The following is a 17,024-nucleotide window of genomic DNA, read 5'->3' as shown; positions in this document are numbered from 1 at the left end:
CAAATTCACTGCAGTTGTACATTCCCAATCCCAAAAAGTCGACTGTAAATAATTTGTCCAAAAATTGAGATTTTTCTCTTCCGCAAGTTATAAATCCAGCATATCATATATGAAAACTATTTGTCTACCTCCTCCTAAAAGAGTTTTCTCATATTTTCGTTCAAATAACTTTTTTTTCTCAAGCCGAGACCAATCGAAATCGATTTCTTGGGTGTGGAAACTGTAGACGAACCCAAAAGACACAGCAAACATTTTATTTATTTATTTGTCGTTCATTGTTTTTATACCGCAACCCCTCTTTAAGGAATTTAATTTTCAAATAGTAAGTATGATATAAACCATCTGTGATTAGTGATCTATTGTAATAAAAAAAAAGAAGAAGAAAATGAAAATCATAAGTAGTTGTGCGTAAAATTGCAACACATGAAGATAAATAAATCTCTTTTCTACCCCCTGTGTCTGCCACATTGAATATGTCCAGTATCATCCAGTTCTGTATTACAAAGCGCCTTTTATCAAATTTCATGCTCCTACGTCCAGTGGCTTAAAAGAATTGACCTTAGTCTCATTTTTTTTTCCTGGGAGGATTAATTATTATGCAAAATTTAATCTCATTTGATCAAAAAGTTAAAATGATACAGTGATCAAGTCGGTCAGTGGTGTTTCGCGTTTCTACATGGGCTGTAAATTCCTGGCAAATTCTCGAGAAACGAGTATGAACATGCTTGTTAACTGTTCTCACTGGTCTAGTGCCTAGCACGCGCCCTGGGTTCAACGGGGTCCCGGGATTGATTTCTGATGGGAGAACGTTGAATGTAGCTCTGTGGTTCGGACTCTACCTTAGACTATAGATCCACATCTCATAAAGTCATGCTAAAAAGGGACGCTAAACTTCAATAAACAAATGAGCATGCTTATGCACTAGAAGGGTCTGCATATTCGTAGTTGTAACCATTGTAGAGGTATCCAGTCCCAGTGGTCGGTAAAGTAAGAGTAGTTACAGTACTGGATGTAGTTGAAGGGCCAGTGTTATGTCAGGTATCCTAAAGCATGTTTGCGAAGTTCAACAATGTTCTTGGATAAAAACCAGAATGGTCCATAATAAGAATACATATCAGTGTCATAAAGGGTTGCTGGGATCATTGACAATGATGTGCTACGTAGTGGGCTGATGTACGATGGATCAAGGCTGAGAGAAGTTATATATAATCAGAGGATTATAATAGGGGATTACAATCAGAGTTGCCAGATAATTTCACTCCGTTTTATATCATTTCACATTCTCGTGCAACAGTTGTATTTTAATATCGTTATGATGCAAGTTAGTGTTATAGTAGAAATCACATTAATTAATCTTACTATCTAACGCTATTGATAAACCCAGGGTTGCCAACTACATTGAATTTATTGTAACTTTTGAAATATGAAATTTTTGAGGACAGCAATTTATGTACACTCATGCCCAAAATGATTGTCGCATATCTATAATTATCTTGTTGTAAAAATATAATTTGATGATGATTTTGCAGGGTACTTTTAATACTGATACTATGTATATAATCGGGAAATATGTATTTGTGGTAAATTTCATAGAAAAAGAATTATAAATACGAAAATTAGGATGAGTAAAACAAAAAGTTGCTAAATGGACAAGAAAGTGTTACTTTCGTTTTATTGTTCTTATTTACTGCTCTTTTGATATGAAATTTGCCACAGACATGTATTTGCCGATTGTACACATACTAACATTATGAGAAATACCGGGCGAATTCGTTATCAAATTATATTCCAACAACAACATATTTAGACATGCGACAATAATTTTGGACATGAGTGTATATCAATATTTATTCTTCGCTTTTGTCGATTTCACGTCACTTATTTCTTTTTATTTATATTCAATTTGGTAGTTGATGTCTATATGTCCTTCTAGTAAAAAGTATAATTAAAATAATGTACTGAAGTTGTGCACCCCTGTTGTTCTCTATATAGTTAATCTTCAGAGACAGTAGAAGGCTAATATTTCATCTCTCAAATTTTTGACAATATGTTTTTTACCAGGAAATATTTTTACAATATTTTTTGCTTCGTGGGTTTATAGATAGATAGATAGATACAGTAGAGCGTCGATTATCCGAAGTAATTGGGGGACATGGGTGTTCGGAAAACTGGTTTGTTCAGATAATCGAACTGTACATGTTTATTTGCCAAAAAGAAGTACTGTACAGTAAATTTATTCATAAAAAGAAGTGTGCTAATTGTTGAAACACAGCGACTAGCGGCTTGGCCGGTCAGCAGCGCCTTATGAAGGCCCCATTAGAAGCAATGTTCCGCCAGCGGTGGCTCAGTGCGTCGACTACTGTGGGAAACTTGGTTTGAGAGTGAGGGGGATGATGGACGGTAGGATGGGAGAGTAACAGGTGCGAGCGAGTACACAGTTCGGTTAAGCGGTCGTTCGGTTGACCGATGTTCGGATAATCGACGCTCTACTGTATAACGAAAACAAGTTTTTCTCCATTTTTACATATATTGTTTCATCAAATAAAATAGTCATCTGAGCCAGAACTTACACTTCTTTCCCCTTCACATCTGTAACACAATCTTGATCAGAGTTAGCATTATGATCTTCTATTTTCTCATTTTCCTCATCGGATTTCCCACTGTCTACGACTTCTTCTTCCGATACTTCGTCTAGCAATTTTAAATTTCTTCAGTTACATTTTCATAAAGTAAACAACACAAAATTGAAAAACACTCAATGTCCACGCAGTCAAAGTGTAATTTTGTTCTTCGAAACCATAAAGATTACGTACGTTACCAGGCGCGCGGGGTACAATGTTCCCCATTCGCATTCACTTGCGATCAACCAATAACTGTAGCCAATCAATCTCTTACAAACAAACTGGATTGCATCAGCTCAACTGTCAGATGACAATAGACAAATACTTCCAGCAGAAGTTCAGAACCTACACAGTGTTGCCACATTGTAAATACTAAGAGTAGGGTACGTCATACCCCAACGCACCTACTTATGGGTTAATAACCCAGTTGATACCTACAGCAGCAGCAGCTTGAATAGCAATTCACACATGTCTTTCTGAATTTCCGTTTAATTAATATTCTAGTTTCCCCAGTATATCACTATATGGATACCAGCTTTCATTTATATTTTCTTATATGAAACTTCTTTCAGTCTTAAATCCTCAAGTTTCCAATCTTCTTCGTCATATTATTATTATTTTGTAATTCCTTAAATCATTTTCACTCTGGCATGTATCAAGCTAATTTGTCATTACTCATTTTTCCGAATCATGAATTAGCTTACGCGCCTTCGGTGCAGGAGACCGGGGTTCGATTCCCGGTGGAGCTCATATACTTTGGATTCTACGTTAAGATGTAGGTTCACGTCTCATGGTTTTGGTGCTGAAAAGGGACTATAAATTCCAATTTAGCCAATCAACTGTACAACACTGATGCTTTTTGTTCTTTTTGTGTGTACTGTTCCCTTCTTCACTAGTGCCCATTTCGTTTAATATCAAAGTTGTACTGCTTTTTTCTTGTTTTTCAGTTCTTGGCCATTTTATGATGTTATGAAAACTCATCTCTACCATGTTTATCTTCCTTTGTCCGAAATTTTACCTGCAAATTTGTTATTCTTTTGATCTTTTCAGCGTGATACCAAACATCCTCGTTTGGAAGACGGCCAAGATGGTGACTCTTTACTAAGTGTAGATTCAGCTCCTGCCAGTCCAAGTCAGAGTGAGGTGAGTATATTTTATATTCTGTTTAAAATGTTTGTGAAATGTTCCAATTTTAATATTTATGTATAATGTTTAGGAAAGTAAGCGAGCACTACAGCGAAAAGAAGAGGAACCTAAGGTAAGATAAAGAGATCACCGTATAAAAGAATAAAAAGTGCATTGTAATTCGTTATTATTGAAAAAGTAACCCTGATAAAATACGGAATTTGAAAAACACATTTAATATTAATATTACCCAGAAATAACTATTGCTCTATTTGGAAAGATACTTTTTGCTCCGTCCCTTCTATGAGAAACGTGAAGAAAAGAACTCGTGGAAGAATGTCAAACACAGATAATGCTTGAAAGATCATCTTTGAACCTATTTACAGGTGTCTGCTTCTGCGCAGAGGACCACGTTTATGCGGTTTTTTACCTGTTGTCAGATACAAGTTTGACTGGTTACCATCCTTTTTTCTGTGTTTATGATACATGAGTAGAAAAATGTATTTTAATCTTTTCTTTCATTTTTACGAGGCCTGTCAAGAAAGAAACGAACTTACAACGAAACTGTTCTTGACTTTCTGCTTGCCAGTTCTGTATAGTGACATTCTTCCCAAGCATTTTAAGCATTGGAGAAAAATTGTGTTCTGTATTTGTGGCTCTCTTGTGGTATTACGAAAATTAGTTGTTGGAAGAGCAGTGTGTTTGAATCAAATTTTGTTTCAAATTGAGCAAGACCTTCAGAAACTGAAAATACTGCTGGAAGTGTCCGGGAAAAATGTGTGAGCCGAGCCAATATTATGAGTGTTTTAGTTTTTCAAAGCAGGAAGAACATCCATTGAAGCCGAGCCAAACCGTAGAACCCATCATGTGATGGCGTTCACGCTCAGAAAGTGCATGATATCATACGGGAAAATCGTCGTTTGGCCGTTCGCGAAATCGCTGAAGAAGTAGAAATCAGTAAGTCGGCCTGGCATGTGGTTTTAGTTGAAAAACATACATCATGTTGCTGTAAAATTCGTTCCTCGTTGCCACAAATAAATAAAAAGAAACGTGAAGAAATCTGTAAAGATCTTTTGAACCGTGCAAACGAAGACAATAGCTTCTCGGAAAACATAACAGATGACGAGATTTTGGTCTGTGGTTGTGACGTTGAAACAAACAGTTATCCCAGTGGGTGGGAAAACCTTTCTTTGATTTATGTGATGGTGGTCGTTATGAACTCATCCCACGTGGTCAGCCCATCAATAAAGAATATTATTAAGAGATGATGAGTCGTTTGAGGGATTTGTGAGGAAGAAGAGACCGGAAGCTTTGAAAAATGGAATATGGCTGCATCATGGCAGTGCTCCTAGCTATTCGGAATTCCTCATTAGGAAATTTTTGACGAAGAGTAATTGGACTGTTGTTCCCCAACCACCCTACCCATCTAATTTTGGCACCTGAAAACTTCTTCGTAATTCCCCTAGAAATCTACCCTGAAAGGACGACGTTTCCAATGCGTAGAAGAGATAACGAGATCTCCAAGACACGCTGGGAATGATATATTAATAGTGGAGGGAATTGTTTTGAAGGATATAAAACTGAAAAACTTCCACAGACGGTAAGCACCATTTTTACAAATTCGTCTTCTGAGCCCGCGGTGGCTCAGTGGTAGAGCGTTTACCTCTGGTGCATAGTGTTCTTGGTTCGATCCCAGCTCGCGCCAAGTGAACTTTGTGATGGACAAACGCCGTGTGCGTGGGTTTTCTCGATATTCTCCCGTTTCCTCCCTCTTTCTTCATTCCACCAATTCATTCATTTCTCATCATCACCGTCTCCTTTAGCCTACCCTGCATAACTGTGGGACGTAAAACTTAAAAGAATTTCGTTTCCTTTCTGGACAGACTTCGTATTTTACTTTAATTTAGCAAATATTATAATTTGTTCGCAGTAAATCTAAGTAACGAAATTGCAGATTAAAACAATCATTTTGGGGGCGCGGTGGCTCAGTGGTAGAGTGTTCACCTCCGGTGCTTGGGGTCCCTAGTTCGATCCCAGATCGCGCCGTATGGACTTTGTGGTGGACAAACGCCGTGTGCGTGGGTTTTCTCGATGTTCGCCCGTTCCCTCCCACTTTCTTCATTCCAGCATTTCATTCATTTCTCATCATCACCGTCTCCTTTAGCCTAACCGGCATAATCGTGGGACGTAAAACTTAAAGATTTCATTTCATTTCATAAAACAATCATTGTTCATTGCTTCTCGTGGAATGGTTAAGCCTTGGAATCCCATGGAGTGGGGGGGTGTCTCGAACCCACAAGGAGTTTCTGTTAAAAAAATCAATAACATGTTTTCAGCAAGTTGTTCTTTTGTTAGTTATTTGTTAGTTACGGTTATTTAGATAATTTGACACAGTAATATAAAAAGCATATTTTATAAATAGCTTAGAAAATAGAGTAGTGGGTCCGAGGACCCAACTTTCCCCTCCGTGGGGCTACCCGGGACCATTTTGTTTGAAAATCTTAAGTTTAATTTCCAGTACCAGATTATCTGGTCAGAAGACTGAAAGTAAGTTTATCTTCCATGTCTTCGAATTAAATAAAGTATGTATTTGACCACACTACCCACCAGACAACAGTTTTGTAATATTGGAGTCAGGCGTGTGTGTTTTTATGCCTCTTTCTTGTCATCTCGACATCAACAAAGATTACTGTAGCTTCCTGTAGAGAAAACGAAATTAGTCTTACGTACTTTTATGTACGAGAGTATATGGAGGGCTAACAAAACTTATGGGTTCGAGGAGCTCCCTCTCGTGGGATGTCCTGTTAACTAAAATAACTTGGGATTTGTAGGGTTAATGAAGAATCGGACAACAGATGAATTTCAGTTCAGAAAATTACCCAAGTGAATGTTGTAATTTACTTAAAGACTGCAATTGACGCATTTTAAATCAAATTATTAAAATGATGAGAAAATGAGAGATTAAAAATTATTGCAAATGCGTCAGTTTCAGTCTTTAAGTAAATTACAATATTTTGTTGTGTGGTTTACTTATTCACGTTCTTCTGTGTGGGGGAGGGGGAAGGAACGGCTTACAGAATATTATTATATACTTCAAACTTTCTTTCATTTTGATCCCATTGATATTTATCTTAACGTCAAAATTTGAACAGTGGTTTACAATATGCAGTATATTAGTATTAAAACAATTAACACCTGAACAGGTGTCGAACTCCTAATTTCATGATTTTTGCGCAAGATTCCTTATCTAGTTTGAGAATGATCTTCCTAGTTATAATTTTAACACTTCGTTATTCAGAACTCGCAGTATTCTATCAGTGTTCGGGTATGTTCAGTCTCCTGAAAATTCATGTAGGTTCTTTGCGTGTTCTTCTTTCAAATAATTTCCTGTTTGTTTTGTGTATAAAACGGAAGAAAAATGTAAATCATTTCTTTTCTTCTGTTACACCCGTCCGCGTTCATTTCGAATCTAAAGAAGAGGTAAGTGTTTCTATTTATCAATGTATCTTTCACTTAATACAGCCACATTCGTCCCTGAACTGCTTCTAAGTGTGATGAATATTCTGGATAGTTCGTAAGGATCGTCTACTGCTTTTCTCGAGATGGCACACGTCCTTCCCACAACCTAACGCCATCGTTCTAATAAGGAATGTTATTGAGTTGTCGGAGCCATAATCAGATTTCGAATAATTATTTCTGAGATGTTGTAGGATATGAACTAACTACTAAGCTCAATGGTAGCGGCATTTGTTTGATAAGACAAGGAAGATTATTTGGTCAGAAGGAACATCAAAAAAAGAGACTTAACATTTCAAAGTGATTAAACAAGTGTTTGCCATAGTAGAAGCGTTAAGCATTATAATGTAATTAAAACTAAAATGTAAATAAATAAACTGTACACTTTTGAACTCCACTTACTTCAGGAAAAAATAAAGAATTAGAAGGTAAGTGCTAAAATTTAAGGTAAAAATTGGAGAGTCTGCAATCATGGACATTTAACTACCAATAAATGTTGATGGTTGCAGATTTTTGAAAGTTTGTTCCATTATTTATTTATTTTTTTTTTCTTTCTTAGATTCTCTGTCATTCTTGATATTTTCTTAATGAAGATTGAAGGTTTCCAAGCAAAATGTGTGATTGATAATTTTTACGTGAAAGTTTTTTTTACTTTATGAATAATTATTCTGAGTTGTCTGTGCATGTATTATAATATTATGATTTAATAATACGCCTTCAACCTACCGTGATTGAGTTTTAAAGTGTCACTGTTGTTACTCTTCAGTTTTTCAGTTTATAAATAAATTAAACATTGAATTCGTTTACAGTATTCACCTTTAGTTACCTTTGTATTAGTTACATCGTATTGCTTTATTAGATAATTATGTTTTTATTTCGTTATAATAAAAAATAATGTTATTGTTTATTTAGATATCACAAGGAAGTGCAATAGCAATAGATGAAATGAGCAATGAGGCTCCGCTGGTGGTCGACATTGATGGCACGACAGATCTTCCTGGCTCTGGGTCTGGTACTGGTAAGTAGAATGCATTTCTTTTCTCATTGTCTCTGAAATTTAATTAAATTGATGGCCGGTAAAACATCGATATGTTGTTATTATTATAGTTTGATTCTAGTCATATAAGTCTTCTGTGATACGTGCATTGTTTTTGTCACCTCGTCATCCGTGATCTAGGATCAGGAGCACACAGGGTTAGCAAAAACCATGGCTATTTTTGAAAAAAAAAAAAAAAAAAAAAAAAAAAAAGTTTTTTTTATTTGCTCTATGTATTTATATTATATATGCTTATTTCTGTAGCAGAGAACCTACAGAAATAAGTTTGTTTCGCCTTAGTGTTTTTATGCAATAACGGGTTTATGCTGGAAGGGGTCACATAAGCTTAAAGCGGAATCCGACCCGAGCTGAGAGAAATTGTCCTCCATTTATACTTGGAACAGCAGAATGGAAGTTCCACCCACTTCACTCCAACACCAACAGTATATTAGCTTATTCGGAAATCGAGACTGTCCCGTTTCATTATAAAGTTGGGTGGTCCGGTCAGTAAATTTCTTAAATCGGGAAACTCCAATCTTAGCCACCGGGAAAATCCTGTTACTACTTTAAATGCAAAGCCACCAAGAAAATCCCATTATTGCTTTGCATGTAAAATTTTAAGGTGAACGTATAATAATCAGAACGCTAAAACTGAGGTATTAAATTATAAATTTAGTATATAGATATTCAATAAAATTAAAATTGAAAGTCCAATCCAAGCTAATGTTAGAAGCTACGTAGGCAGTCGATAAATTTTGCCAATTTGTAAGCAACCTTGGCTTCTTTATAAAACAAAGGCATTCAGGCAAGCAGAAATATACAATTCGGTTTCGTTTCGTATTTTTAGGCTTAACTTCCTTATGTAATACCAAGGTTATTAAGGAGAAGACTCGCTTAAAGTGACATTCGAACCGCTACTTGGTTAACACTTGAAAGAAGGATTGTGGCTCGACCGAGAATTGAACATGGGATGCCTTGGTTAAAAGGTGAAAAGGAGATAAAACTAATGCAGATGGTTTGATATATGGAAACGTCACCATGAAGTTCGCATGATTTAAAGCTTTATTTATTTATTTTTTTCAAACTAGCTGGTTTAAACCAGCCAGCCCTGGTAGAACTTGTTATAGATTTCTGTGGACTGGTAATATATCGCTTGTAATGATGGACATAGATTCTGTTGTAATTGTTGGAGTACAGATGACCACGACTGCAGTATACCATAAATGGAGATAAGCTGCCCATGAACTTGGATTTCGTAATTGAGCGACAAATTGTTAATATTGACATTGCTCATGTCAGCACCCGTTACATATAACTGGATTAACGTTGATAATATTGATAGAGTAGCCGTAAATTGAATAAATGCTGTGGCGTTTTGTATTTTCTTTCTGGTGCATGTAACTGTGAGTGTTACCGCGCAATAATGCTTACATAAGCATGGGCCTCCTAGACTACCATCTCAACATCTTCCTCTGCCTGCTTAATATCCAGATTTGTCGTCGCTTGTATTTGTGAGATAAACACGAACTTTCAGCTTCAATTATCGACAGTATGTAGAATCCTGTGCACGTGTGTGACATACTTCATACAAGTCCGTATCTTCACGTGTATACTTGAGAAGCAATGCGACTATTATAGATATTAATCTGTTATATATTTCAAGGTATTCCGTTTTCTGATACAATACAAAGGCTCTTATATCATATACAATGAAATCACACATTTGAACTCCAAGTAAAAATTGTTCCTGGATAAAAAGCTGAGAAAATCTTACTGTTGCAGTAGACAAGTTTTTTTAATATTTTTTTTCTTCCTTGTTCCGAGTAGTAGTAATGATTGAGTAGAATTCATTACTTTAAATTATAATACTAATCAAGTTGGGACTAATGACTTCAACACTATTGTGGTGCGGCTCCTGATTTTCCACAAGGAAGAGAAGATAAAACATTCCTGAAAAAATGTTTGATAAGTCTATATATTTTGTGACCGACCAAAGTTTATTCTGAAATTATTATTATTATTATTAGCGATGACGTAGTTGGTGAGAATTATCTGCCAACCGAAAGACTTGGACATGGTCTATTTCTCGTTGTATTGTTTCCAATCGGTTCAGTTATTCACCCAGCCTCTGTGAAACGAATACCTAGGGAAACGTGGGAAGGTAAAGGTGGTCGAGACATAGTGCTGACGACATCACTATCTGTTGTATGTGCCGAAGTGAAGAAAATGTGGAGTATTAACTCGACGACAATCTCTCAAAATGTAGGTGTGCCTTCTTCTTCTTCTTCTTCTTGTTATTATTATTATTATTCCAAACTATGCTGTACGTAAATATGGGAATCTTACAGATCGGCTGTCTTGTCATTAGGTATCAGAGCAGAAACATTAAGAAATAGCGAGAAGCAGTTTTTAGGAATAGATTCAGCGTTCGAAGGAAAGGTTCCATCTTCATCAACTGTCTAATCAGATCGTAAGTGGTAGAAATAGACCATTTCCGAGTGTTACCATTGATCACTGTAGAGCGTAAAAGGCAATGAATAGAGAGAAGTTGTTTTCTGCAATCGATTCTGTGACCTAAGAATGTATCTTGCTTCCATTTGTATCTCTGTGCTAAAACCAGTAGTAGAAGTCCACAACGTCTGGTTTTGATTTCCGTAGAACGTAAACGGTAAGAGATGATGAGAAATTACTTTCTGATACGGATTCAGCGTGCGAAGAATAAGTTTCCTCTCCATCTCTAACCCGCATTTCAAACTAGAAGTAGTAAAAGATAGCTATTTCTTTTTTCAACACACGTGGACATATAGTCTATATTTATTAGGAAGAAATAGTTTTTGATATGGATTCATTACAGCATGTATAGGTTCGGTGTGACTTTATTTCCCTATTGCAATGGAAAGTGACCACTTCCAGTTTCAGTACTGCTCTCTACAGATGATAAACGGTTAAGAGATTGCACGAAGTGGCTTTTTGATTAGATTCAGTGTCCCAAGAATAAGTTTTATCTCGATCTTTGTCACTATTCAAACCGTAAGGGCTGAAAATCTACGGCTACCATAGTGAGAAAGCAGGAATAGCGAGAAGCATTTTTATATGATTTTAGTACCGCATGGATAGGTTCCGTTTCCTTCCTCTATTGCAACCGAATATGGTAGGCATGTGCTACCACTTAAAGTTTCAATTTTGTTCATCATAGACCAAAAACAGTAAGAGAGAGCGTCCCAGAAATTTTCGTTCCAGTTCTTATTCTTCCACTGAAACCGGAAGTAGTAAAAACTAGTACAACTTCCAGTTCTAATTTTGTTCCTGTGTACCAGAGGTGGCCAACCTTCTTAGGTTTCAGGGCTACTTTTCATTCCAGAAATCACTGTTGGTTCACTAGTCTGCTAATGGGAATCATAAAATAATAACAGTGAACGATACAAACAACATGATACAGACCACCGCGGGATGCCTTTCACGATTTGCCACTCTTCTATTTCCAGTTTCAGCATTAAATTTGCACAGTTTGGAAGTTACCGTAGTTTCACAGTGTGAAACGAAACTCATTATCGTTACCAGTACCTGAATCTTTAGCATGTTTACCTTTGATGTCCGTGATCTTAGATTCGATTTCTGATGTCTAAAAGTGCGGAGCTTCCTCGTGGCTATATGGTTAGCGTACACGTCTTTAGCGCAGGAGACCTGGGTTTGATTCCCGGTGGGAGCTCATATAATTCGGATTCTACTGTAAGCTGTAGGTCCACGTCTTATATGTATAGTCTCGCTGTTGAACGGGACTCGAAAGCAATTCAGTCAACCAATTCAGAACTGTGGTTCCTTTACGTACGTTTCTGTTTTAAAATATATCCGAACTGTAATGTTTTGATTTGTACAGTAGCTGTTTAAAGTTGAGTAAGAAATTAAAACGCGATAGTGTATAATGAACATTTTCTTATATCTCGACAATGTTATACCATAAGATGTTCTTGAACCCTAGCCTATGGATAAGGTAGATCTCTAGAGTATGGTAACCCTTAAGTTTACATTTGCTGCGAAATGTAAGCTGACAAGTTAAGAGTTAATCAGTTTAACCTATTCTTGCCTTCGATCACATCCAAACTGCATGGTATAGGATCTTGGAATTTTATATAACGTTATGTTTAATCCTTTTACTATGAGTATGGCGAAAGTTTGATAAAGAATTAAGTAAGTAGTTTTTCATTCTCACCAGATATACGAAATAGTTCTGCCTTAGTGGGTTGAGAAACATTGCCACTAAAATTAAAGACACATAAGGAGCTTTTAAAACCGAATTCCTAACTTACGAAAAGTCTACAATTATAATAGATGAGTTAGAAAATGTGTAGGGAAGATAATACCTAATAACTCTGTGCATGCAATGATGATAGTAAAATAGACACTTCTTTACGTAGAATATTTCTGTTTTTTTTTTTTTTTTTTCAATTATGGAACCTAAATACATGTTATATTATCTCCACATTTTAATTTTCATTTGATAAAAAGTGCCCATACCACTAAGCAACATTCTAATTTAAAAGATTTGAGTACTTAAAATGTAGTTTTACCATTACAGTTGTTTAAACTTTAAAAAATAAAGTAATAAAATATAAACTTGAAAATAGTACAACTGATTTTTACTTTTAAGAGTGTGATCCCACGTTAGGGCGGTTCCATTTAAATTACCTGTTAAATTTATTTCCCTGATAGTTTCATGGCGAATTAGGATTGTTGTAAAGAAAGATGCATTACTTTAGTCTCTGAGTTTCTAAATTTTTGAAAATAAGAGTTTCTTGATAATAATAATTGATATAAATACAATTATTAATTATTTCCAATTGTCCAACTTAACTACTGAATGTACTACTCACTTTATTGAAAATGGAAAAAAAATCCTTCTAGAAGAAGAATGTGAAGAGAAGTTTTATATATTTTTCTTTTTTTACTAATACCTGGGAAAACCCACACTTTTTTTTTTAGAAAGTCTCGTTAATCTCACGAAAAGATTTCAAAGCTAGCTTCTGCCTTAGACGTCACCTCTATGTCGTGACGTCAGAGAAATCGTCACTCCCTCTCTTGATGCGCGTTGATAGAACATTAGTGAGTAATGTTAGCAGTATGAAGACACACTGTTAAGTTTCAGAATAGCAGAAATCCAGTCAAGCGAAACGCTGCGCACATATACATACATATATACGCACGCACACGCAAACTACAAAATAACTTCAACCACATGATAAACTTGTTTTCCAACATTTCTTTCAAAAGATGAGAGACAATAGAACTGATATATAAAAAGAAGCACGGAAGAGGAGACATAAAATTCCCACTTTTCAAACTATGGTGTGCATAAGTATCGGAAGTCTTCTAAAACAGTTCTAAGCCGGCTGCTCATCTTTCCGTCTGTCGACATGTATCAGAGCAAAAACGGTAAGATATATTGAAAAGCTGTTTTTAAAATCAACTTAACGTGCCAAAAATAGGATCCTTTCCTCCACAAACCCTCTATTCAAACCGGAAATGATAGAAACCAATCGTTTCCAGTTTTAAAGTTATCGCCATAGAACGAGAACGGTAATAACGATAAGCGGTTTTGGGAATCAATTCAATGTCTAAAGAAAAGATACCATCTATTTGGTCTAGGAATTAATTCGTGCGGGTGGACAAGAGATGGCGCAACGAACGGAGCGTCCCACAGTTTCGTGTATCCACACATGTGTTGCAAACCCCTGTCATCGCGTATCGTTCGTAGTATAGGGCAGTGGATTAAAGCGTCAACAACACCAGTTTGTAGTTAAGTGAACATGGCGCAATTTGTGCCTGATAAAGTGTTTTTGCGGGGTGTCCTGCTGCATTACTTTAACATGCAGAAAAGTGCGACTGAAAGTCATCGTATTTTGGTGGAAGTGTATGGTGACCATGCTCTAGCTGAGCGAACGTGTCAGAAGTGGTTTGCACGGTTTAGAAGTGGTGATTTCGGCTTGGCAGACCAAGAGCGAGCTGGACAGCCAAAAAAATTTCAAGACGAAGAATTGACAGCATTGCTCGAGCAGGATTCGTGTCAAACGCAGGAACAACTTGCAGCAGCATTAGGCGTTGATCAAACAACAGTCTCCAAACGCTTGAAAGCCATGGGAATGATTCAAAAGATGTCACATTGGGTTCCACATGAATTGAAAGACAGAGACGTTGAAAGACGAAAAACCATTTGTGAATTGCTGCTTCAACGTCAGAGCAGAAAGGGGTTTCTGCATCGAATTATTACGGGTGATGAGAAGTGGATCCATTACGAGAACCCTAAACGAAAAAAGGCCTGGGTGAAACCAGGTGATCCAGGTCCATCACAACCAAAACGAGATATTCACTGTGCAAAGGTTATGCTGTGCATATGGTGGGATATGAAAGGTGTGGTGTACTATGAGCTGCTGCAACCGGGTGAAACTATGAATAGAGAACGTTATCGACGACAATTAATGCGTTTGAAGCAAGCTCTGGCCAGAACACGACCAGAATGAGAGAACAGACATGATAAACTTATTGTTCAACATGATAACGCTCGCCTACATGTCGCAAAACCGGTCAAAACCTATTTAGAAAATGTCGGATGGGAAGTTTTACCCCACCCGCCGTATTCACCAGACGTTGCTCCTTCGGACTACTACTTGCTCGATTGCATGAACAACGATTTGATTGGACAGCGGTTTACTTCTTCAGAAGATATCGAAACATGGGTCTCTGACTGGATCGCTTCCAAGGATGAGGACTTCTTTCGCCACGGAATCCGTACATTGCCTGACAGATGGGTGAAAGTGGTGGCTAGCGATGGACAATATTTTTCTTAAGGTATTTATGTATTTTGTGTTTGTACTACATTTTCAATGTGTGCGTACCAACCGCACGAATTAATTCCTAGACCAAATACATTCGTAACACTAATAAAACCGGAAGTGCTAGAAATTTACTAGGACTTCCAGTTTTAATATTGATCTCCAAAGAACAAAACTGATTTGATATATCGAGAAGCGGCTTTTTGAAATCGATTCAGCATTCCAATAATAGGTTTCTTCTCTGTCAATAACCCGTTATTCAAACCGGATGTGGTAGAAATCAATCATATATGGTTTCAACCCTTAATGCTATAGAAGAAAAATGGTAATATATAGCGACAAGCAGTTTCCGGATTCAATTCATTGTCTCAAGAAAAGATAACACCTACATCTGTAACACTTTACTAAACCAAATATTGCTAGAGATTTATTAGTACTCCCTGTTTCATGAATTGATCTCTGTAGAGCAAGAGCTATAAAAGAAATGGAAAAGCGCTTTCGGAATCAATTGAGCGTCTCAAGAAGAATGTTCATTTCGACATTTATTCTCATTTGTCAACCAGAAGTGGTAGTAATTACGATTTCCGGTTTCAATAGTCATTACAACAAAGCAAACACGTAATAAATATAGAGAAGTTATTTTCTAAGGTAGCGTTAAAGGGATATTTTTCAATCGATTCAGCATCACCACTCGCGCCCTCTACGGAAACCGAAAGTGGTTGAAATTCACTAGTACCTTCGGTTTCAATATTGAATTTTATAGTGCAGAAATGTAAGAGATATCGAGAAGTGTTTTTTGCAATCGATTCAGCCTGCGAGGAATTGGTTCTACCTTTTATCTTAGGCCTCTATTGCAACCAGTAGTTATAGACTTCAACGTTGACTATTGAATTTGCATAGTTCGGAAGTTACCCATAGTCTGGTTTCACAGTGCGAAGCGAAAAACACTTATTATTATTGAAAAACATTTATTACTATTATTAATGGGAAGACGAATAAACGTGAAATAAAATTTTAGACATTCGAGGCATGATGCTTTGATTAAAAATGTCATAGCGGGTCCCAAACAAATGAGTGTTCGAACTAGAGTAGTAACGTCACTCCAGTAATGCTGCAGACCTAACATTTTGGCAGCTTCCAAGTCGCCGGGTCTGAGAAGCAATACTTAGAACCAGATGACTTGGACAAAATAACCCTTTCATAATTGATAACTGTGTGACTTTCTGTTTTATACATGTACCCCATGAGACGATATACTATAGAAAATATGTAAGTGTAATTTACAGATGGTGATCAGAAAAATGGAAACACCTGAGCGAAATTGCAACTTACCAGATTAATATGGTGTCGGGCCACCTTTCGCCTTCAGAACAGCCTTAATGCGACGTGGGATGGAGGCATAGAGGTCGTGAATGGTAGCAAGTGGAATTTTACACCATTCCTCGTGCAGGGCATCGGCCAGTTCTGTGAGAGAGGATGGAGGTGGAAACCGTCGCCGGAGTCGTGTTTCCAAGACGGACCACAGTTGTTCAATTATGTTGAGATCTGGGGATTGGGCGGGCCAGGGGAGGTGTTGAACTTCATCCCGATGTTCCTCAAACCACGCTGCAACAACGCCAGCTGTGTTAATGGGTGCATTATCATCCTGGAAGATGGCGTCATTGTCCGGGAACAACATCCGGACCGGGGGGGCACGGTAGCTCAGTGGTAGAGCGTTCACCTCCGGTGCTTGGGGTCCCTGGTTCGATCCCAGCTCGCGCCGTGTGGACTTTGTGGTGGACAAAAACCGTGCTCGTGGGTTTTCTCGGGGTTCTCCCGTTTCCTCCCACTTTCTTCATTCCACCATTTCACTCATCTGTCATCATCACCGTCTCCTTTATCCTAACCGGCGTAACTGTG

General features: G+C 37.2%; 1 protein-coding gene across 2 annotated transcripts in view; it reads left to right on the top strand.

Annotated features, from left to right (window-relative positions):
• Ino80 (chromatin-remodeling ATPase INO80) overlaps positions 1–17,024 on the top strand; it is a 196,354-nt gene that overhangs the window by 125,206 nt on the left and 54,124 nt on the right. For both annotated transcript variants that reach the window (XM_081759007.1, XM_081759006.1), the window contains exons 28-29: positions 3,672–3,764; positions 8,175–8,280. In XM_081759007.1, the coding sequence (XP_081615133.1) occupies positions 3,672–3,764; positions 8,175–8,280 (199 nt within the window). The remainder of the gene's footprint in view (positions 1–3,671; positions 3,765–8,174; positions 8,281–17,024) is intronic.

This window comes from Thermobia domestica, chromosome 5 (genome assembly GCF_964235325.1).
Source record: "Thermobia domestica chromosome 5, izTheDome1.hap1.1, whole genome shotgun sequence".
Classification (NCBI taxonomy): Eukaryota; Metazoa; Arthropoda; class Insecta; order Zygentoma; family Lepismatidae; genus Thermobia; species Thermobia domestica.
The sequence above is the reverse complement of the archived record's forward strand: the minus strand, read 5'-3'. Positions and strand labels throughout refer to the sequence as shown.